At 36.4% G+C, this 24,660-nt stretch overlaps 1 protein-coding gene across 7 annotated transcripts in view; it reads right to left on the bottom strand.

The window, feature by feature from the left end:
* The window catches only part of ptprub (protein tyrosine phosphatase receptor type Ub), a 204,381-nt gene that overhangs the window by 23,511 nt on the left and 156,210 nt on the right, over window positions 1-24,660 (bottom strand). For 2 of the 7 annotated variants that reach the window (XM_046846679.1, XM_046846678.1), the window contains exons 14-20: window positions 17,470-17,608; window positions 16,264-16,293; window positions 15,965-16,125; window positions 14,744-14,931; window positions 8,532-8,604; window positions 8,217-8,293; window positions 5,347-5,364 (exon numbers count right to left, since the gene is read on the bottom strand). In XM_046846679.1, the coding sequence (XP_046702635.1) occupies window positions 5,347-5,364; window positions 8,217-8,293; window positions 8,532-8,604; window positions 14,744-14,931; window positions 15,965-16,125; window positions 16,264-16,293; window positions 17,470-17,608 (686 nt within the window). The remainder of the gene's footprint in view (window positions 1-5,346; window positions 5,365-8,216; window positions 8,294-8,531; window positions 8,605-14,743; window positions 14,932-15,964; window positions 16,126-16,263; window positions 16,294-17,469; window positions 17,609-24,660) is intronic. The other 5 variants (XM_046846682.1, XM_046846681.1, XM_046846680.1 and 2 more) reach the window with 5 other exon arrangements.

The following is a 24,660-nucleotide window of genomic DNA, read 5'->3' as shown; positions in this document are numbered from 1 at the left end:
TGTGAAGGGTAAAGTCAATTTTCACTAAAGTGCTACCTAAAATAAACCTTAAAATACTGTAGATCAATCAACAATTCTCTCAAATAAGCACCACAGTTAAGATCTCAAAACCACAAATCAAATATATTTGCACACATATGTTCAGCAGGTACATACTATTTTTAGCAGTCATGGAGACTGTGGTCATTTTTACACTTGCCTATTTTTTTATTTTTTACCCTAAGGTTTTGCTATGGTTAGTGAAATGTGAAAGTTTTTGAGCACTGGAGTAGTTGGATCTTTGTCCCCTTGAAACTGGTGGTCTGGGGCTCACTTCCACTGAACCATGGTGTATTAATGCTATCTGCACAACGAATGTCGTGACTGGTTTAACATTGCTTCCTTTTAACATTTTTTTGATAAAAAAAATAGATCTATTTTATGGTCAGCAAAGGAAATTGAAAGACTTACTAATGTATAAAACCAGACACTCAAGGCTTGGAGCACTGTAATTACCTCACTTTATGTCATCTGAGTGTTTGCACTTAGAGTACTATGGAAAATAAATGTCTCATGTAAGCCTGCATGACTTTTTATATATGAAAACAGCTTGTGCAGTATTCCTGCATCATCACGTAGGAGCGGTTCATCACTTGTTTGCTAGTAGAAAAAGGAAAAAATAGGTGAACCTAGTTTCTACCATTTTGCACACATGCATTCACAAATGTGACTACACAATCAATCCATGGTTTGGAAATAAAATCCTTTAAGTGAATAAAAAGATTTAATAAGATTAAAGCCCCCAAACAAGTCCAAAGTAGGTCCTGGAAATGGAGTAAACTGACCAAGTGTGAAAACATCCTGAGAGGCACTTAAAATGTGCTTTGTACTGCAAAGCAAGCAGTTTGTTACAAGCAGTCTTTTGTTACAGAGCTATTTGGAAATGTTGTAGAAAATTCGATATGTTTTCATTAAGCAGACAATAATCCAAATAATGGAGACATAGTAGTTGTTGGGTTTACAGAACACATCAAGGTGTAACCATCATCTATGTACATATTCAAACAGATTTAAAACAGTAGATATAAGAATAAGAAATACTGAAGTGTGTTTTAATGAGATAAACCTTGATTAGAAATGTTAAAACTAGCGTTTTGAGCAGCTCGCGGTTGCTCCCGAGTCGATATGAATGAGAATCGCCGGTCGGAATGAAAGTCGCGAGCATGCGAGGTCGCGAGCGCTGAGGTTCCACTGTATATATATACAGTGGAACCCGGTTATGTAGATGTCCTAGGGGGTTGCCAAAAAGCATTGAGATAACCGATGATCGAGATAAACAAAAATCAATATGGCGGCAATATATTAACGTGCTTAAAATTTCTTTATTTCTGACAGTTAACAAACATGTACTGTATGTATTTTTATAGCATGCCTTCATCAAACAAATCGCGGCAACGCTGTTGTGTAAAAAAAACCCTTCAAAAACACGTGCATGCACATTCTCATTTATTAACGCACATCATGTACATAAAGAAATTTTAAGCACGTTAATATATTGCCGCCATATTGATTTTTGTTTATCTCGATCATCGGTTATCTCAATGCTTTTTGGCAACCCCCTAGGACATCTACATAACCGGGTTCCACTGTATATATATACAGTGGAACCTCAGCGCTCGCGACCTCGCATGCTCGCGACTTTCATTCCGACCGGCGATTCTCATTCAGATCGACTCGGGAGCAACCACGAGCTGCTCAAAACGCTAGTTTTAACATTTCTAATCAAGGTTTATCTCATTAAAACACACTTCAGCATACTATATAAAGTGAGTACCCATTACTGTATTTTCTGTACTTCTCTACTGCATACTTTACTGTACCTGTACTTTATTTTTTTTTAATTAAGCATTGAAATTGCTGTTAATTTACATAAAGTATTGTTAAAATAGTCTAATAATTAAGTGTTATGGAGTGAAATAGTGTTATTTACTCATTTAAATCGATTTCGTATAGTGTTCTTTGGGTTTTTGCTGGGTTGGAAGGGGCGTATCAAAAGGTCACGAAAATTCGGAACTTGGGACCGGTTTTGGTCCCTAACCCTCATGACTCGAGGTTCCACTGTATATATATATATATATATATATATATATATATATATATATATATATATATATATATATATATATACACACACTGTATATGCATATGCATATTCATGTAGTAGTTTGCAAGAGTAAGAAAGCCTTCAGAAATAAAAGTGTTGAGTTTTTTTATTACTTACCAAAATGGAATGTAAATTATCAGAAGAGAAATCCAAATCAAATCAATATTTGGCGTGACCACCCTATGTCTGTAAAAGAGCAATTCTTCTAGGTACACTTTTTCGTACTCAATTTTTCAAGAGAATTGATAGGTTGAAGAACTAACTCCAGATCTCCTGCCTAAAGGCTACTTGAAATCTCTTATGTGTCTTCATGTAATCCCAGGCAGACTCAACAGTGATGCTGAGATCAGGGCTTTGTGGGGGCCAGACCATCACTTTAAGGACTCCTTGTTCTTCTCTACATCAAAAATACTTCTTATTGACATTGCTGTATGTTTGGGGTCATTTTCCTGTATCATCATAAATTTTGGGGCCAATCAATAAGTAAGTATACATTTTGGGGAAAATAAATTTGCATCTACGGTCTTCAACAATGCCAATTTGTGCTTTTCCTAAATAGCTTAAATAACACATCTAAAAACCCCAGTCTGCTTTGAAATCTTTGCCTGGGAGAGGTCCTGCTGATGCATTATCTGAGGACACCTTGTGTCTTGTTGCTGTGCTCAGTCTTGACATAATGTATGACCTGTCATATGAAGCAAAATCACCTTAGTAGCAGAGTTTGGCTGTTCCTCAACCAGTTCCTACACAGCTGTTTCTGTCTCAGTTAATAAATGTGTTTCAACCTACATATGAGATTAATAAACATTAACACCTTCTTGGTATAATTAGTTAATCATACACAATCCTGATCCTACAAAATCCCTGACTTTGTGCAATTGTAAGAAATGAAAGCCAAATATTGATTTGATTTAGGTTTTTCTTCTGTTCGCTCACTTTGCATTTTGTAGAAAGATAAAAAAAATTAATTACAATAAAAAAAATGTAAAAGCACACTTACTTTACAGCATTTCTTCACACATTCCTAAAACATTTTCACAGTACTACACACATATATATATATATATATATATATATATATATATATATATATATATATATATATATATATATATATATATACACAAAAGAAAAAGTTCTAAACAATTCTGAAACAGACAGAATTTAAGAGTGTGGCCATAAAAAATATCAAGCTATTAGAGTTAAGGTTATATTTTTAGATTATATAATTAAAAATCTCCATAATTATGAACGGTTATATTTAATTACTTTACTATTTTTGTTAATATAATCTTATATCAATCTATATATAAAATTAAAACTAACCAAGCAATAGCTATTAATAAAGTGAAATACTTTTTTTTATGGAATATAAAAAAATAAATAAAATATAGACAAATTAGTGAATAGTAGTTTAATTGGAACAATCAAATTTTTTTTATAAAATAAGAAAAGGCCAACATTTTGCATTAGAGGCACCTGTAATTATGTTTTGCTGTTAATGCTAGTCTTTAAGCTTAATAGGTTTAATAAAAAAAATAAAAATTTGGATCAGCATAAGGGTGACTAGTAATGTGTTCCACACAGCTTCCCTTACAGGAACACGAGCTGCGTCAAAACGCTTTTGGAACGCTTCCGCTTTGTCTATGCTCTGAAAAGAAATGTGTGTAATCAGTCTAATGGAAAGGTGCAACATCACCGGCATGGTGACGTCACGACCAGGAAGCTAGACAAGCACTTTCTACAGCTGATGTCACTGCCCCAACGCTGAGGCCTGGTTATGTGTCCTCCAATAAGGCAGTCATGCTCCGATTGCTGAGCATTCGCTGGGTAAGAATCCGCTACTGACACTTTTCTTTGCGGTACCTGTAGGCCTCCAGTGCGACCTAGAATGCCTGCATGGAACTTAGCCGTGGAGGCCTTGTCTGTGCCTCCTTTCAAGCATTTGCCCAGGCCTTGAGGTCCTTAGACTGTGTTTGGCAGCCAACTCCCACCTCAGAGAATAGGGGACCTTCAGGCCCTTTCTGTGGCCCCTTCTCTCCAGGAGTTACCCCTGGCATAGCCAGTGCTGTTCTTTAAATTCCAATCCCAATCCGGGATATATTCCAAGGTGCTCTCCATTGTCCCATGACCAGTCATGCTCCAGGCATTCTACCCTACTCTCAATGTGTCCACAGAATGAAGTGCTCTGGCCCCTTAGAGTGCCTCCCTGCTAACGAGGAGACCCTCAGCAGGTGGATTGTGAAAGTTATTTCCTCCTCCCTTCATTTCTCTGGTTCCCTGAACCTTCAGGTTTAGAGCTCACTCTACTTAAAGTGTGGCAGCCTTTGAGGCCTTGTTCTCTGGAGCTTCACTCCATGACATTGGCAAGGCTGCGGGCTGGTCTGCCCCGATGACCTTCATCAAATTTTGGTTTGACCTTAGTGCCTAGCTGTGCACAATTGATCAGACTGGTGGTATTGGACACTCGTTCCCAAAATGTTTTGATGCAGCTCGAGTTCCTGAAAAGGAGCGTCTCTAAGCCACAGTACCTGCATCCCTGCAGTGCTTCCTTCATTTTCGAAGCTAGCGCCGGCTCTGTTGCATGTGCTTTTTATAGCTTCCTGGTCGTGCCCTCACCTTGTGCTACCATTGATTGCACATGTGATTCAGAGTGTGGACAACGTGAAAAGTGTTTCCAAAGCATTTTGACGAAGCATCTCGTTCCTTTGGGGAACCAGGGTTACATACGTAAACTACAGACGTTTCCTAATGTATAGTTCCTATTATATTGTCTACATTGTGTTGTTGCTTTGTGACAATTAAATTGATAAACAAAAAAACTTTTCATAGGTTAGGCTATTTGCAGAAAAGTTCATTTATTTGGCTATTTAACATGCCATAAAGAGAGCATGTAAAAAAGAAACATTTTAATATGACCTGCTCTGCTTGTTAAAATGCCTTCACATCATAAATGAAATTAGATACAAAAAAGGTTAAGTGCAGAACAGAATTCCAGGAGCTCACACGCTTTTACAGGAGAGCATAATGGTGGAAAGACGGAGAGCATAGATGTACATACAAGTTTTATTTATTCATTGGTGTCAACTGGTAATGGAGGCCTTTTATGTTTTTAACACAAATGAGGTAAAGTGACAGTGAATGGGAAGAATGGATAGGGAGGAAAAGGAGGAAGAGAGAAGAAAGAGCAGCAAGGTACTTACTTCCCTGTTTATCCGAATCTACAGGGTCCAAACTCGTAGAGGTGGGGAGAAGGGGTAGAAAAAAAAGAGAAGACAGAGACTAGTTAATGAGAAGCTGAAAGAGCTGAGGGAAAAGGAGGACTGATAGATTACACAAAGGAAACTGAAAACAGAAAGAGGCACAAATGGGAAGAGACAACAAAAACGGAACAGAGAGAGAGAGAGAGAAAGTGTTAAAGTACATACGACATTAGAAATGGATGTATATATTTGTATGAGTGTGTGAATGGGAATAGAGTTGTGTTTGTTCAATGTGTGAATTATTAAAATAAATTTAATATAATTTTAACATGCTGCCTCTCACTCAAAGTGCATTAAGCATTATAGTAAAAGCAAATAAAAAAATTGAAACAAGTAAGTTTAGGCTTGTAGAATAGCCATTTGCCCTGCTACAAAATCCTGGTGATTTTGGTAATTTCACTCTAAGAAGACCTTAAACAGGCTATGTGTTGCGTTCATAAAAAGCCAGACCTGTGTGCCCTGTGCTTTAATGGCCACCATAATCATGACACAAGTCTAAATAAGGGGCCTGAACTCACCTTAACACACAACAACAACATCATCAGCACATCCTGTGAGCAACAGTACTTAATCTGCACCCTTATCGATTCTCAGCTCTGGATAATGACTAAGCATATGGCTTCTCATAAATTGGGGTGCATTTTAGTTTTATATTCTATTTGCTTATTACAAAAAAATGGATGAATGGATAAAAATATATGCATTACATTTTTAGTCCAATAATACTCACTCCATGCTGTTTTTACTGTTTATGCCTATTTCTATTTCAACATACTTTAGTCTCATTAGCTCAATGAATCCAATCCTTCATTAAGTAATGCATTTAGAAGGTTCAGAGCTCATCTGGGATTAAATTATTGACCACAATACATCAATTCTCTATTTCATAGAGTATATGCACATGTAAGCATTTCTTTTTACTCAAGGCTACTTTAAATAGATGTCGTTGAGGTGCGTTTTAATATTTCTGTTGCATCGCCTTCATCTATATTAATCAGATATTTATAATATATTTATACTTAGCATTTATTAAAGTCTACTCCAGCACATCACAATCACTTTCAATAGGGTTAAGGTCTCAAAGGACTATCAAGTGGCTAATTCATGTGTGAAAAAGATTCCTTATGTGCCTTTCACAATTTAAGCCTAATGAATTTTGGCATTGTCATTGTAGCATATTCCTGATATGCCACGGAAAAATTTTATTGATGCAATAGTCTGGTAATTTATTCTATTTAGGTGCTCAGCTGAATGTTTTTTTACTGCCAGATAATGTCGCTAAAATTAGACCTGACCAAGTCGAGCAGCCCCAGATCATAAAATTGAAGTGTGTTCAGTAGGCATTATGCATGATGGGTGCATAACTTCATACACTTCTCTTCATGCCCTGAACAACCCATTGCTTTGGAACAGGACTCATCTGACTGCACAATTTTTTTCCATCTTTCCACAGTCCAATTTTTATTCTCTCTCACAAACTGGGGTCATTTTTTGTCAATTAGCCTCACTAACAACTTTTTGCCTTTCTTGTGGCCACACAGCTGTTTTTACCCAGTCCTGTAAGTTCTTGTCTAATGCTCTTACTTTTACTATTAAACATAGCTGTAAGTACCAGGGTCATTTTTAATGAGACTCCACTAAGCATTTTAAAGATCTCTGACTGTGAACATTCAAGTTTTTTCCAACTATATTTCTTTTACCAAATTTACATTTCACCATTATTCATCTTCACTATTTTAGTTATCTTCATGGCTTGATGCAGGCATATAATTTGCCCAATTTCAAAAAAAAAAAAAAAAAAAAAAGTTTTACAGTATAATGTCTTAATGAATAAAACAACATGCTTTTAAAGTGTCTGTAGTTATATTCTGTGATGTATCACTTATGTTATTCAACTATAAATAATTATTAACTCGCAACATCTTATTTTTTTCTTTAATTTGAATTTGAACAAAGTGATGATTTCACAGTGAACCTGGAATGTATACAGTTCTTTCCTGAAAACTCTCCAAGCCTTAAACATTTTTACTCAGTTAGAAAGTGCTGACACATGCCATTAATATTAAATAAACTCCCCCCTCCGGACAATTTCACCATATAAATTTTATTTGTTAAATTAAAATCATTATGTAGATTACATGAAGGATTTACCATGCAAGTCACTGTGAATAAATTGTTATTATATTATATTATATTATATTATATTATATTATATTATATTATATTATATTATATTATATTATATTATATTATATTATTTTATTTAAATCTAACAGGATTTTGGGACATAATGTTATACAAAATTATTTACATTTTGATTCTGACCTGCCAAAACATCTATTCGGCAGTAGTACTGTTCTAGAACTATTAACAGAGGGAGCATAAGAGAGATAAGTTGTATAGTACAACAACCACTATTTATCCTTGATAGGACTTAATAGAAAACTATCTCTTGCAATGCCATACAAACATTTAAGCAAACATGAAAGTCATTGTGTAGACTACAAAACATATTTGAGAATGATCTTTCCCTAAGGAGATTTGCCCAAAAGACGATCAATGTTGCAGAATAAAGAATGAATAAAGCTAAGCAGCAAACCACCTTAAACTCAAGCTCAAATCTTTCTCTGGAGGGACACGCCAATTGTAAGTTCAGAGCTCTGTCTGAAAATGACGTCTCCAATAGCTTAGGTCAGAGCAGGGAGAGATAATGGGACAGCTGATCCAGATATTGAACAGACTCAAGGGGAGGAAGATAAGAACAAAAACACAGAATCTGTTTCTGTAGAAAAGCAAAACTGAGGACTCACATCAATGTAATTGGCATTGATGTAGTCGGAGTTTGGATCCCCAAGGAGCGAGTGCAGCTTCACACGATGACGGTCATCTAAAATGGGTGCACACACACACACACACACACACACACACACACACACACACACACACACACACACACACACACACACCAATTAAATATGTATTACATTTCTCATTAATACATTTTTGCAAGCAACATGAGATTGTAAATGAAAACATTTAAAAACATAAATCATTAATAAGTGGTGGTTACAAGTTTTTCTGTATAAATACTAATATGACAAATGACAAAAAAAAACAAGGCTCACAGTCCATTATAGTATCGTGTCTTCCCTTCGTTTTATCCTTCTTCTTTGTGACATCCCAGCCTTCAAAGAAGCTCTAGGGTGGAAAATAAACAGGGATATTTGTCAGTGTCTCATATATAAATGTGTGACTAAGCTGGAGATGGAGGTTTGACTATTTCAAGTATTTATTTATTAAGTTGGTCACAGTTTTACAAAAATTTATTCAAACTGCTGAAAATAGTTGTAAGCATTATTGTCTCTATGGAATACTATTTTATATTTTCAAGGGACTGAGCTAGAGCTTTAGGAAAAAAAGATTTATATAAAAAAAACCCTCAAAAGCTTCCAAAAGTAAAATTTCGTTCTTTGACATTGGAGACCAAGAGAGAAAAAAAGAAACACAATCTATAATGTCATAAAAATCACATTTTCTTCTTCATACCCGTCAGTACCTCCTGTGTTGCCATGGCAATGCTCTAAAATAAACGCTCATTAGCCATAGTACCCCAGTGAACAAACCAGCATGCTCTATCCCTCATAGTGGTCTTCAAAAATACCAAAGGCAAAGTTGAGAATTTGTAGCCTAAGAAATCACTGTGCTGTCATTCAACGAGAGCCAGAGTAGACTTTGAAAAAAAAAAACATTTTTCCTCTCCTCTCTCTCTCTCTCTCTCTCTCTCTCTCTCTCTCCCCATAAAGCCCAACCAATTTCTAAAACACCCTGACAAGTAACAAAGTCTAGGATTACACACTGCTACCTTGTCTTTACAGCTAGTGCTGCACTCATGACTTGACTCCATGGTGCTGCCAAACACACAAACATGCCACATGGCAAGAGAGTACTGTTTACTAGCACTGAATAAATGAAACACAGGTAGGAAAGCCCACTGTATAGCAAACAATAAGCTTTATGATAGATTATAGTTATGACAGACCTGTGGTGAAGCTGTTTTGATTATTTAAGTCCAAATTAAAAAATAATTAATTAAGGATTTATCATCTGCATCGTTCAGATACAATAAACTTGAAGATAGCTGCCACAAATAATGAGAAAGGATTTGACTTCCAAACTATGCTCTATTGTAAATATAATCTTCAGTGACAAATTTTTGTTTAATTAAAAGGCTACCAATTTGCCTAAGATTATAAAAAATACAAAAGAAATAATAAAATGTATTTCTAAAAATTTTGTTTAGTCAGTGTATAAACCAAATATGAAGATTACTGTATTATTTAATACTAGCCAATGCTCCAACTGCATGCTTAAAAAATCAAAACGATTTGTTACAGTATAAATGGAACAGTTTGTATTTAATTATTATGGTAAAAAAAAATGCATATTGTCCAGTGGGGCAATACCTATCAATGTCATCACTGTAAATATATACTGTATATATAATTATTAATAAACAGTTCACACATCCAAACATCCAACCTTGACCCAAATTAAAAATCACTGGGTCTTGACATTCTATCAATCAAAATCTCTCTATCTTTTTGTCTCCATCCTCTTGCCTGTCCATCTAACCCTCCTTCCCTCCCTCTTTTATCTTCAAAGTCCCCTATCAATGTCAATCCTCACCTTATCCTTTAATCACGTTCTAGATCAATACTCACAGTTTCTTTTTCCATTGGGAAATATGCTTTATGAGCTGGTGTTAGGTCAGGCTCAAACTTTTGCCCTATGTCTCATCTGTTCACATTATGAGGTCCACAAAATACTCAAATAAAGGCATACACATATCTAGACAGAATGAATGAGGCATATCGATCTTATACCAAGTCAGAGTCCCCTAAGGAGGGATTTTAATGAGCCTACAAGCACAACTTCATAGGGAATGGATGGTATGGGTACACACAGTGCACAAAGAGATGTTTAATCTTGTTGCTTTGTTTGTAGTGATGCTGACATTTCTTACAAACACATAACTAAGAATAAGCATGCTTGATGATTGACCAAAGCACATGCAAAGTCCAATGGACCACTGAAATTCTATTTAAATTGCTCTGTACTTTTCATGATGATGTTTGCATTTGTTAGAGATAATTATGGGATAAAACATAGAAACCCATCATATCATGTTAGAAAGTTTATTTTTTAAGTAACTTTTATTTACAAAACATGATTTGCCCATAATTTTAAATGATGTGGTTACCATATTTCCAGCCATAAAATGATTTCAATACAATATTTTGTGTCAAAGGCATTATTGCTGTCTGAGCAAAAATAGATCATATAAACAAAGTATGGCATATTTTAGATGCCATTTTGCTGAATAATCCCCCTGGAATAAATCTTTTGAAACACTAATAACTACTGAGACCAAATTAACTGAGAATAAGTTCTGCTGAGGAGCTGGTGTGGCCCTTCATAACCTCAGTTCAAGAGTGAGTTTAGTCAAAACTAAAGCAAAGAACATGATCTGCACCCTGATTCACAGTGAGTCAGCCCATTACTACCTTAATTACTGGCAAGAAGCAGGAAGTTTTCAGCAGAGGACTTTTTCTTGTGTTCACTAATGACATTTTGAACAGTCAATACTCAAAATATTCAGAGCCACATATAAAAAAAACATGTTGGACTTCTTTAAATTGGATTAATGTACTGTATAGTATAGTCGAAGTGTTTCACTTGAATTCGATTTTGGTAAAATGTGGTATATTCCAGCTCCCCAGACTGATCATAAGATTGTACTACTATATTTGCAAATGTATTGTTTTCGAACCTGTTTTGTGTTCGAACCCGGACGATCCTGAAAATGACTGTATTACACATTGTAAGATTAAACCTAAAAACGGTCATACAAGAACCTATTATGAGAACACTGGGTGTAAGATAAGAATATACCCTAGATGGTACATTTATTATGGCAGGGCACCATGCAAACTCATTCACACACTCATTCAATCTGGAGGTAAATTAAAACAGTCGATCCAACAACTGTCCGACATTAATCTGTCTTGGGAAATTTGGGAAAACCCGAAGAACTTTAAATAAATCCACACAGACACAAGAGGAACATGCAAAAGTCCACACAGATAGTAACACGGGCTTTGGATTGGTCCCAGTGAAAGAGTAGACAGCTGTGCCGCCGCTACCCACTGCACCATTGTAGCACAATTTATGTATTCTGTGTTCATTCTTTGAGGTCTACCCAATATTGCGCAGCACCATGTGAGCTGTAATTATGATACCTAACACCTGTTGATGAATAAAAGTTAATGAGTTGCAATCTGATTCAGAGACAGAGGTAAAAATAAAAGAGCTCTGAGTGAATATGATAGTGAAACAAACAGATTTCAAGAACATAACTCTGCTTTTATCTCAGCAACCAAAACTCTAAAAAACATTGCATATATGTGAAAATGAATGCACCAAATGTGGATCAAAAGTATTTAAGTGCAGTAAAAATAAGTACATTAAAAAACATACTGTAGCAGAGGTACAGGTGATATCTGTATGACAAAGATGTGTAGTTGAAAATTGTATATAAACTACTGGTTCTAAAGCATGTCTCAGTCCAGCTTGGGTGCAGCTTTAATCAATCACATGCATTTATGTAAATTTTTTATTTAAAGACAGCTTATCAGAACAGAGACTAGCTATGGGGTGAGAGATATTGTATAAATCTGAATAAGCATTCAAGTATGTGTTTTTTCCTCACTGCTTTAAATTTAAAATAGATATACCTAATCTTTCAACAAAACATCTTTGCTTTATAACACCTTTGATTTATATATATTAATAGTCAGAAGTTAATTATGAATAGTTACATATTTAAAATGAGATGCAATCTCTATTCCCTCTGCTTAGCATTTTATCCCCAGAGCAAAAACTTTTTAAGCAATTCTATTTTTTATTTATTAAAAGTGTCCAATAAAATAAAATGTACTCATTCTTAGTCTTATAAGCAGACATACACCCTGAAAACCAGCAAAAATACAGTATTATTAACTAATGAATTATTTGATCAAAACCTTATATAGTGTATTAATCATTGTTTTAAATTAGTCATATGTCAGTTGACAGGACTTTATTAATCGTGTGGAACCAGTGACGGTGTAAATAATGTGATATTATGTGTTCATGCTGAGGAGCAGGGTGCTTGTATTACAGTGCGGTCCAGTCTGACAAAACACCTTTGCTCTGAACAGATGAGTGACACCAAACTCCCAAGAGGCTACAGCTCTTGCAACTAGACATCTGCTGCCATGAACACTGCCATCCACTTCAACACTGACAGTTTATTAATATCCGTCTGTACGGTGAGCTGCTGAAACCTACTAAGCACAAGTGCAGTTCAAGCTCAATTAATTAAGAGGAGAAATCTGTGGGGAAGGCTATAAGATATTTATAAATACTTTGGAAGGGCAGCTGTCTCTCCTATCCTTGCTATTAGTGGTTCTTTATATCAGATTTAGTTTGATCCTGACTTGAAATCATGTGTCACTAAAACATCTAAGGTTGGCTTGTGCAATATAGATTTTCCTCTGCTAGCAGTTGAACATTAAAATTGTATGGTGAATATATTCACCTAGGCATGATAGCAAAGAACAGCCTGACAAAATGAGCATTTCCACCATTTCAGTTTTAAGAAGAGCTGGTCATGTTACTATTATCTGTGCAGTCAGGAACTGCTTCATGGCAGCAGTACAAGTCAAAAGTTTGGACACATGTTCTCCTTCAGTTTTCTTTATTTTTTATTATATTCAACATGGTACATTAATACAATTTATATATGAATACATTAATAAAGACATCTAAACTATGTAAGAGCATGTATGAAATTAAGTAATAACAAAACACAAATTATGGTCCAACTAAGCACAAACCAGAAGGGATGGCATGTCGCTGCAAAATGCCGTGGAAGCCATGCTGTTAATTGTGCCCTCAATTTTAAATAAATCACCAAGTTTCAACAGCAAATCACCCAAACATTACACCTCCTCCTTCATGCTTCACAGTGGGAACCACACATTCAGGAACCGTCTGTTCTGTTCACCCACTGTACATCTAACAAAGACATGGCTGTTGAACCAGAATTTGGACTCATCAGAAAAAAAAAAGAAACGTTTTCCACTGATACAATATCCATTCCATGTGTTTATTGGCCCAAGCAAGTCTCTTTTGATAGTTGTTCTTCCAAAGTAATGGTTTATTTGCAACAATTCGAGCCCTACAGGCCCTACCTGTAAACTCCTAGAAGCATTTTTGAAAATCTGAGGTTTCTGCATTTATGAAGCTGGTAATTTTTTATAAATGTATCCTCTGCATCAGAGGTAGCTCTTGGTCTTTTTTTTCCTGGAATGGTCCTCATGAAATGTAATTTTTGGGTTGTATGACGTTTATTTCTTAAAGTAAAGATGGACGGTCTTTTCTCTTTACTTAACTGAGTGTTTCTTGCCATAATATGGATTTTGTAGTTGTAATAGCACCAGTAGGTCTATTGACTCTGTACCCACTCTTCCTCTGCACATTAAAAAGTATGGTCTAAAGCATATTAAGAAAAAAAAAAAACTCTTGACAAAGCAAACCTGTGTATTGAAATAAACCTCATGACTCTGATTAAAGAATGCCATGGGTTTGCCAAGCTGTCATCAAAACTAAATGTAGCAACTTTGGATCTTAAATCTAAAACATATTCTTATATATTTAGCATGTTTTGTTCACTTCATATTTCCATACATGTTCTTTCACAGTTTGGATGTCTTCAGTATTGATGTACAGTGTTTATAATTAAAAAAAAGAAAAAACACTTAATTGTGCTGACAGGTGCAGGGAAAACAATTATCATCATCATTAACCTACTGATTCGACACTTTTTTGTATGCCTAACCTTTCAAAACTTTGTTTTTACCTTTTCAGCATTTTCAGTGTTTTTGTTATGCCTTATATACACAGTCAAGTAATGCTAACATACACTTGTCTACTATTGGCTATTTGACATTTACCTTGATAGATTTTATTTCATATTAATTATTCTAATCACTATCTATTTACCTTGACAACAGAGACATCCTGTGAGCTGGGAGCATGTGAAATTGGATAAAGGGGGCATGTTTTGAATGAGGTCTCAGTTAATGCTGAACTATTTGGTATATTTTTTGAGTGAGAACTAATATTAGTATTTTGCAATAAAATTGTGGAAGATGTAGGGAAGATGAAAATGATATAACCTAATATCAGGTCATTCTAATAATTGATTGGCTTTCTGAACATCTGTTTTACTAACCTCATATTCCTGTTTAAATCCATAGCCCTCTGCCGTCTTCATCTGGTTGATGTGTTGCAGCAAGTCGGCTACACGTACTGCAGGGTGAAGCTGCCCGGTGTGGTATGGAGAACCTTTACTGCTGCAATGCCTCCGAGGTGATCCACCAAGCAGGCTGCTTGATTCATTCATGGAGCTCCGTGGATCACCTGACAAGAAACATTTATAAATATGCATAGACACATAGACACACACATAACTGTCTACTCTACACTTAGTATAGTAAATAATTGTAAATAATGAATAACACTTGCTGTCTAGGCACACAACAAAAATCTAAACCCGTCATGTGTTTTGTTTTAGCGGGCATGTAATTATTAATGAATTAACATGAGTAAAAGCAACTCTTTAAAGTCTTTAAATTAGGTGTAGAAATAAATTAGCAAGCAAGTATCGTCAAACCCAGATATGCAGCAGTAGAAAGACTTGCCATTAAAGCTTCATTTTGATCAAGAGAACTTCTTCTTTGAACATCATGAATTAATCATCCTTTCAATCAGACTCCTGGGCCAATGAATTATTTTAATTTTTGCCCCATTTTATATCTAGTATAGTTTCCCCGACATTGAAATGATAGAAAAAGACAGCCTTGAGTCACCAGACATGTATTCTAATTTTGCGTGAAATATGTTTCAGTAGTTTTCAATCTGAGCACCTTTCCTCTCCTTTCCCGTTATGGTGTGTGCGCTTAGTGTTCCAAAGAGAGAATTCACATTTTAAGGCCTGGGCTCCTGCAGGGGTAATGTAGGATAAATGAGTCATTAATACAAATCTGCTATCTATCTGGGTTGAGCCGAATAGAAATTGTAAACCGTAGGCTGAGCTGTATTCACTCAAGTGTGGGTCAGTGAACTCAGGAACTCAGCACTAAATGGCCTGTACATGCTACCTGAGTGAAATTGGGCATTATGTTTTTCCACATTGTGATTCCGGGGTCGTAAAATGCATGATAAATGAACGAGAGCATGCAGTAGCTCACAGTGGGAATGTAGAAGCCATATATAGATGTGCCTCCGATACCACTGCGTGAATAAATCTCTTAATGTAGGAAGTGCAGTTTGTAAGGGGGAATACTTCTTGTGCTCATGTACATTGTATTTTTCACATGTATGTTTGTGTACACGTGCGCGTGTGTGTGTGCATGCGTGCGTGCGTGCGTGCGTGCGTGTGTTTGCATCTCACTCCGGGTGCTGCAGGTGTGGGCATCCATAAAGGACAAAGCCATCCTTTCATCCTCCTGCAGTGTGCTCTGGTCTGCAAAGCTGCGCTCCATTGAGCCCATCATATGACTCTTCTCCTGCCTGTATGTAATGGGAGTCTTATTCATGTTCACCGGCTTCCTACTGATAACAGAAATAGAGAGAAAGAAGAAGAACGGCAAAAAAGAGAAGAGAGATTGTTATGCCACTGAATTACTTTCCGAACAGAGCTTGCTAACACAATGGGAAATGATGGTGTGCAATGGAGGAAAAGCCACTTACGGATAGTAAGAGTAAGAGTAGTAGTCCCTTCTGGAGAGGAAAAGAAAGACGAGAGACAGAGAAAAGAGAGAGAGAGAGAGAGAGAGAGAGAGAGAGCGAGGGAAAGAAAGAAAGAAAGAGAATAAGGCAGAGGCGACATGAGATGCAAGCACTGCCAGTGCTCTGATTAGTGTGAAGAATGGCATGCTGTCAGAAGCTTGCTTTGGCCACGTAAGCAATGTGACACATGCTAAACCTCAGCAATGACAGAACAAAAAAATGGTAGCCAAAGCAGATATGACCTAATCACCTATGCTACCTTGTTAGTTTTTAATGAACCACACAAAGGCAGGTACAGATTTATTATTGAAAGTCACAGTTTTGTCCAGGTCTATAATCCTTTAAAATATACTACTGCCAATGCAAGACACAAGGTCCTGTTGGAATGGAATTCTATAGACAACTATAGACTCTATAACTATATCGAAATCTCTCCACAAGAAACTTTAGCCACTCATATTCATTTCAGTTTGCAAACAATCCTACAATGTTAAAATGTTCATTGGATAGTTTTGTAGCAGTAATCCTGGGGATTCATAGACCTGGTAAGAAGCTTATGCTATTTATATCACATTGTCTGAAAGTGATTGAAGACTCATGTTAGAATTAGTAGGAATAGCAAGGGCTAGTCTGAATGCAGTGGATCATGTGCTTTTACTCACATGAGCACCTTAATGTGGAGACCTTTAGAGAACAATACTAATTATCTCCAAAAGCACCCCTTTTCCCGCCCAATTATCAGCTCGTTTCTGGGTCAGTCTAATGTCAGTGCGGGCCTAATTTAGTGAGTAATTGAATTGCACCTCTTCTTAATTAAACATTTTACACCCAGGTAATCTCAGAAGATGAAAGCCCTGAGCGGCAGAGACAGAGAACTAATTTTGTTTTTAGTTACAGTTTTAGTATTACTATGTGAGTCATAAAAGCAGGATTTCCTATAAAAATGACCCTCCCAGTTTGACTCTGAAAATTAGATGACTGAAAGAAATGTATGTGTACCTAAAAACACAAGAAATAGAATTTATTGATAATTAGTTGCACACACACACACACACACACACACACACACACACACACACCTGCACTCATTATGTATGGACATTTATGGTATAGCACAACATGCAATGTGCCAGATCTCATTGTTTAGGAGCTGCATGTAATACTCACCCTTTCTTAATGATGATGATGATGGCTCCTAGTAACAGAATCAGGACCACCAGCCCCCCTGCACAGATTCCCAAAATCAGCCCCATTTCCTCGGAGTGCTGTGTCACCTCCAGAGCTCGACGGAGATCCTTACAGGCTGCTGCAGAATGCAAAATATTACAGACTTAAAAACACTTGGAAACAGATTTGCATATGAAATGCTGGAATAAAATTCTCAGACATGCAAAAAGAGTAGTAAAAAGAGCCAAAAATAAAAATGTGGCTGGAAAAAAAAATCATATTTTAATCTCTCAATTTAGGAGTTATCCATCTGTAGCTCGAAACAGCAGGGGCACAACTTCTCCAGCATGAACACACTCGCTACACCCAAATGACTATTTTCACCCATCTGTACTGACAGCGATGCGGCAGAGGTCACTTCACACTGCATATCTCCATGGGAAGCAATTTCCCTAAATCTCAGTCACACAAGACAAGGATGCTGTGTGATAGAAGAGTAAGCAAAAGAGCAAAGCACAGGCAGGGTAATGCTTCCAGTGAAAAGCATCTATTAAATTCCTTTCCCCCCCCACATTCATGCAGAAGGTTAAGGGAGGTCAAGTTGTTAATATATGCCTTTTTGAGCCCTTCACAAAGATATGGTGTTTTTCCAAATAAAGCAGGGGTGGATCAATGGCAGGGGTTAAAGTAGGAATTTCTCTTTTTACATGTTTTAAAAAAGAGAAAACTGTACCAATTAATTTACATACAATTGATACATACAAAACAGGTTTACTATTTACTATATTTAGTTTACTATATCATAATATAAAATTATATAACATAATAATAAAAACAATTATTAATAATGAAAATATCTTCAAGGCATAAGACTGTACCGCCACTGCAGCTGATTTTGGTAAAACATTTTCCAAATTGGACAAGAAAGACATATCTCTAGAAACCCTATTACATCAATATTATCATTATCACCATTATACTATGCTATGACTTACATTCCCATCAATTACAGTAGCAAATCTCAGCTTAGCTTCACGTCACAATCAAACACAAAGGGAAGTTTAGTTTTCCTGCACACTTTGCTGAATCCCTGAATAACCTTAATTATAGTCGAATATCACCTGTCATTTACTACCATGCAGAACTCAAGCTTCTCCATCACACGGTGTGTGAGGTCATTTCAAATAGCAGGCAGTTATTCACTAGTTTTTCATTTAGATTTAAATTTATGATGATTTCCGAATGCAATAGATAGACACTTGATTTCCATCCACATTCCACAGTGATCTGCAGAACTTATTTTACCCAGACTTCAGACTTGTCTGAAAGACAATATAATTGTTATAAAAAAAAGTTATCATTCAATCTTACAGATAGTACATCTTCCAATATTGCAACAATACATCAAAAGACAATATTTATACTGCAATCTGATAACAGTTTCTTTTATTCCCAATTGCAAGCAGACACATTTATATCCTATACATCAAACTAAAGTGGTAAATAAACTAAGACTGTCTACTCATAAAAAAAAGGTCTAAAGCCCCATTTTATTTTATATATCCATACACACAGAGAGCAAAAGAGAGCAAAAGTGAGAGAGAGAGAGAGAGAGAGAGAGAGAGAGAGAGAGAGAGAGAGAGAGAGAGAGAGAGAGAGAATGGCAGGTAATATTATACTAAAATATAAAGGCACTAAAATTCCATGAATAAGATGCAGCTGATTAGTCATTCATTCTCTCAAATACTCTGCACTTTTAAAGAATTTCTTTTTAAAGAGCCTGACAGTTACTATTTTTATGAAACCCCAGTAGCTGGAAGGATTATTTGCTCAGGGAAAGTCGGTTTGGGCCTGAGGAAAGAGGTCTCTTTCAAGGCCATAGCAAGAAAAAATGTGTGTGCATGGAGGGATTTGGGACAGTGGCTAGAGGAAAAAAGAATGATTTCCCTCTATGTAAAGCCCTAAACCCTTATTTTTTTTAGAACAATCTTCTGTCTCCTGTGACGGCTTAATATTGCCATTTATCAATACTCCCCGTTCACAATCATCACCAAGAAAGATACTAACACTAATAAATGCAGTGTGTAAGGGAAAAAAACAATAGGAAAACATCTATTGAAGTTTTGCAGCGGATCTAATCAGATTTTCATTTTTTCCTGCCACATTTTCTTCTTGAATATCAATTAAGTCCAACACTAGCATGAAATTTGTTTCAAGATTAATGCGAGCACATGCTGAGTGCCCCAAAAATGGAAATTGGTACTTAGAGAAGAAATGAGAGTCTATTGTTGTGTGAAGACTGCCAAGGGACTGTTAATTAAACTGTCACCTGCATGTTGAAATGGGTGCCCTGGCTGCTTGGTTGTGCAAGCCTGTGCAATTTTACAACGCTCTGAGAACATTATGGGGGTGACATACTCTCACACACACACACACACACACACACACACACACACACACACACACACACACACACACACACACACACACACAGTTCTTCCTTAGATTTATATGACAGAAGGAACAAAATGGCCCATTGGGTATAACTTTTAACTTGAATTTATTTGCAATAGAGTAAATGAGGACATTGACTCTTAAATTGCAGCCATTCACTGTAGGGCATCTAAAACATCAAATGTCAATTTGATGCAACATGAATAAATACAAAAAAACACTATTCGATTCGTTGCTGTATAGTTACAGTTTATTTCTGCATGTATATGGATACGCATCATTTAACTTCAGTCATAAAACTTATGACTGGAAATGACTGAACATTGCTGTGAAGTCAGACAGCTGCTGGCTGGGCTATTTTAGGTTATTCATCAAAACATATGTCAAAATTATGAAATGCATTGAAATGCAAAGACAATCTATTCCTCACACAATAATGGCAATGTTATTAGAGAGGAAGTTACATTTATGCATCTATTAGGCATAGTGTATAACATCGAGACAATTCAGTTTTTTTATTTTGTGTAACTCAGAAAAGAGATCTGCATTTAATTTAAGAAAAGGAAGCAGTATGTCTAAAATGAAATACTCAGTCACAGCAAAAGACGGTTCAAATTTGCTGAAAGCCAAAATTATTTTTGCTCTTGTTGTATGTATTATCTTGTTGTATGTATTCTTAATACACAAGTGCAAAAGAGCTGCAGCCTGTTTGTCTATAAATGATCACTTGGTATTATTATATGTAAGATGCAGAGGTTGTGCAAAAATAATGTGTACAGTTGCTGCTAGAATGCTGGCCACATTTACAAACAGCACAACAGCTGATCAATACTCATATCAATGCTGTGTGTATGATGGATCACTAACCCTTAAGACCTTGGGCTTGTCTGGTACAAGATATATCCAATATGTACAATTTTTTTAGCCAAGGCACAAACACTTTGTGCAAAATATGTAATATTACTCTCTTACCCACTATGTTACTTTGATTTAGCTTACTAATCCTTAACGTGCAGTTTGAGCTATACAGGGTCCATGATTTGTTGCAATTTTGTTGCAGTGGTAGAAATCACAACTCACCCTTACCAAAGCTGTTTTTCAATTGAGTTCCTTTTTTATGCATTGCTATAAGTAATACATACATTTAATCCAAGCCTTAAATAATGAAAAACAAGTAAGCCTATAAATACTGTCATCTTAATACTGTCTGACAAATAAAGAGCCAGAATATACAGAAGTGTGGAAATACCTAGACTTTTATTGTTGTTGAGATGTCCATGCTCATTCTAATAGTTTATTTTATGCTATTGAAGTTTATTTTGACCAAATAAATATAAAAATGTACAGATTGTTCATAAAATAAATGAAGTTTTACCAGTCTTGGCATCCTCTGGATGTTAGTTTCTCTAACCATTCAACTGAAATGCCTCTTGTAAAACTTGCTAAAGAATTCTTTCTGAACATGTGATCCAGTCCATCCCAGAGCAGTTTAATTGGAGGTTTAGGTCTGGTGACTGGCAAGGCCATTCCATGATAGATAACAGCAGACAGTTTGCTCTCTAAATAACACTTACAGAGCTTGGAGGTATTCTTTAAATCATTGCATTGTTGTATCGAGAAGCTGATTCCAATTAGACACAATCCAGAAGGAATTGCACAACATTGAAGTATGAAATAGTAGCCATGTTGGTTCAGCATCCCTTTTAACCAGAAACAATTCTTCAACCTTCCATGCTCCAAAACAATCCCAAACCATTAAGCTTTTACCTCCATGTTTCATTGTGGATGTGAAAATGTCTGGTTACATCATCTCTTCTGTTCTCAATTTCACACAAATGTCAAATCGGGGCTCATCGGTCTATATACAAACATACACACCCCAGTTTAAAAAAAAGTTGGGGGTGGACCCTGTGTAAAATGAAAAGCAGAATGCAATGATTTGCAAATCTCATTAAACATAACATCGAAAAAATATATATAAAGTTCAAACTGAGGAAATGTACTGTTTTTAGGAAACAAAAATGAGAAAATTTGGTCTATATACATGTGGGAATTGAGTTGCTGGGGTTTGGGAAATGTGGTCCCATTTGTGGTCTGATGCTGGATTCTACCTCAACAGTCCTGGGTCATCTTTGACATAGTTTTCATTTCATGCCAAATGTTTTTATATTATGCAAGCTGTAAACTGAATGCAGGTCAGTTCAGCACTTGAACTCTTCTACTACAAAGGCATCCCGCTGTAATAGATGCAGTATGAGGTTTAGCATTTTCTTGCTGAAATATGCAAGGCCTTCCCTAAAAAAAGACCGGATGAACACATATGTATAAACCTGTATACACCTTTAAACATTAATGTCTTTCTGGATGTTAGAGCTGCCCATTACATAGGCAATAACGCACCTCCATACCAACAGAGATGCAGGCTTTTGAACTGTGTGCTGATAATAAGCCAGATGGTCCCTCCTCTTTGGTCTGGAAAATATTTATTCAAGATTTCCGAAATAAATTTCCAATTTCGATTCATATGACCACAAAACATTTTTCCACTTTGCCTCAGTCAAGATTAAATGAGCTTTGGTCCAAAGAAAACAGTGATGTTTCTGGACCAGGTTCACATATGGCTTCATCTTTGCATGGTAGTGATTTAATCTGTATTTTTGCATGACTTGGCAAACTGTGTTTCTGAGACCATGCAATGATTCTCTTTACAGAGTTATGCCTGTTTTTTATGCAGGACCACCTGAGGGCCTGAAGATCACAGGCATCCAATATTGATTTTTGCATTTGTCCCTTACACACAGATATTTCTCCAGATTCTCAGACCCTTCTGATCATGTTATTATTATTTTTTCACAGATTAGTGAAACTCTGTCTTTCTAAAATACTCTTTTTATACCCAATCATGTATCTGTTGGCAACTAACATTATTAGTTACAATATGCTCCTCCAGGTGTTTCTTTTTAGTAACACTAACATTTCCAGCCCTATTTTGAACCATCAAATTTAAATGTACCCTCTTTTTCTTTTCTGAAAACTTAATTTTATACATTTGATGTGCTTTCTATGTTCTACTGTGAATAAACTGTGGTTTTAAGAGATTTACAAATGGTTCCCAGGTGGTCTAGTGGTTAGGATGCGGCGCTCTCACCGCTGCAGCCCGGGTTCGATCCCCGGTCAAGGAACCAACCCCAGCCATTAGGGTTGCACAAGCCTTAGTGCCGGTCCCAAGCCCGGATAAATGGGGAGGGTTGCGTTAGGAAGGGCATCCAGCGTAAAAACTTGCCAAATCAAACATGCGGATGGTCCGCTGTGGCGACCCCTAATGGGAGAAGCCGAAAGAAAGTTTTTAAGAGATTTGCAAATCTGTCCATGTTTTATATGCTGTACATTTTACACAGCCTCAAACCTTTTTTTAAATTGGGGTTTTATGTATGCCATGGTTTACCTTAAAAGGTACAGCACAAAGATTTTTGAAAGAAAACCACTTAAAGTGCAATTACATGCATAACACCAGAGAAGAAGAGATGGCATGGGTTGACAAAAATGGCTATTTTACTGCACATTTGCAAATGAAGTAAGAAAAAATATTATCGTGGTTTTTAGGACAACTTTAATTATTAAACTATAATTAATTAAATAATAAATGTTCAAGCTCCTGGAGTTCTGTATTTAAGGGCTATACAAAAAAAGTTTGAATCCCCCTGATGTACACTAATAGGATTAATCTGCCTGGCATATTTGTAATATCTGTAAGTCATTAATGTTAATAGCTTGTCTTGCTGCAGCTCAGATAGAAAATGAAATAGTGTTTTGTTCACAAATATTTTGAGGTGTAATTAATCATAGTCCATCTGTATTCTGTGTATGTATATAGCAGATGCAGAATGAGACAGTTCCAAAATGGCTACTTTCAGCTTCTGGCTTTATGCTCTGAAAGCTCCTTTCCACCTTCATTACTCAGTCAAAGAAAAAAGTACCCCTTTTCCCTCCCTTCTCATCCTATCCTTTCAAAGTCAATTTAGCCACAAGGCTCAGTGCAGGCTGAGCGAGAGCTGAGAGCTATAAATACCAGCGCCGCCTGTGCTGATCTGTGACAGCGCTCGATAGGGGCTAGCGGTGGCCTTTGTTGTCATCGGGATGGGCATTCATGCCTCTTGATGTTTTTTTCATGTTTGGTGAGGGTTCTTTGACAGGACATCTTGATGGCTACAGGTGTGTGTATGATGTGATGGGCTCACTCGTGCTGATCTCTTTGGAATTTTCGTAAATAGTTTGACTATTTGAGGTCACTACCGAGAATCAGGCTTAGATACGGGCTGCTGCCACCCGGTATCACAACTAACGGCTATGATGAAAACCTGACCTGTGCTCTTCAGTTGCTTTCTGCTATTTTACCCCATGTATGTCTACAGGTATCTGAACATCTATGCCTACGATGAAGCATTTTTTCGAAATGAAATTTCTGAGTTAGTTCAGATGTCATGTAATAATTAAACCCGGAAAAAAGAAAACTAAACAAAAAATATATAAATAAGAAAAACATTAAAACAAGAGAGCACATGAAGAGGTTTTGTGTATCCTACACTGATCAGGCATTACATTATGACTACCTATGAAATATTGTGTTGGTTTGAGGTACTATAGCTCGTCTGTTGGATCGGACCACACGGACAGCCTTCACTTCCCACATGCATGAAGGAGTCTTGGCCACCCATGACCCTGTCACCGGTTCAACAC

The sequence above is a fragment of the Silurus meridionalis genome, chromosome 4 (assembly GCF_014805685.1).
Source record: "Silurus meridionalis isolate SWU-2019-XX chromosome 4, ASM1480568v1, whole genome shotgun sequence".
In the NCBI taxonomy this organism is placed as follows: domain Eukaryota; kingdom Metazoa; phylum Chordata; class Actinopteri; order Siluriformes; family Siluridae; genus Silurus; species Silurus meridionalis.
The sequence above is the reverse complement of the archived record's forward strand: the minus strand, read 5'-3'. Positions and strand labels throughout refer to the sequence as shown.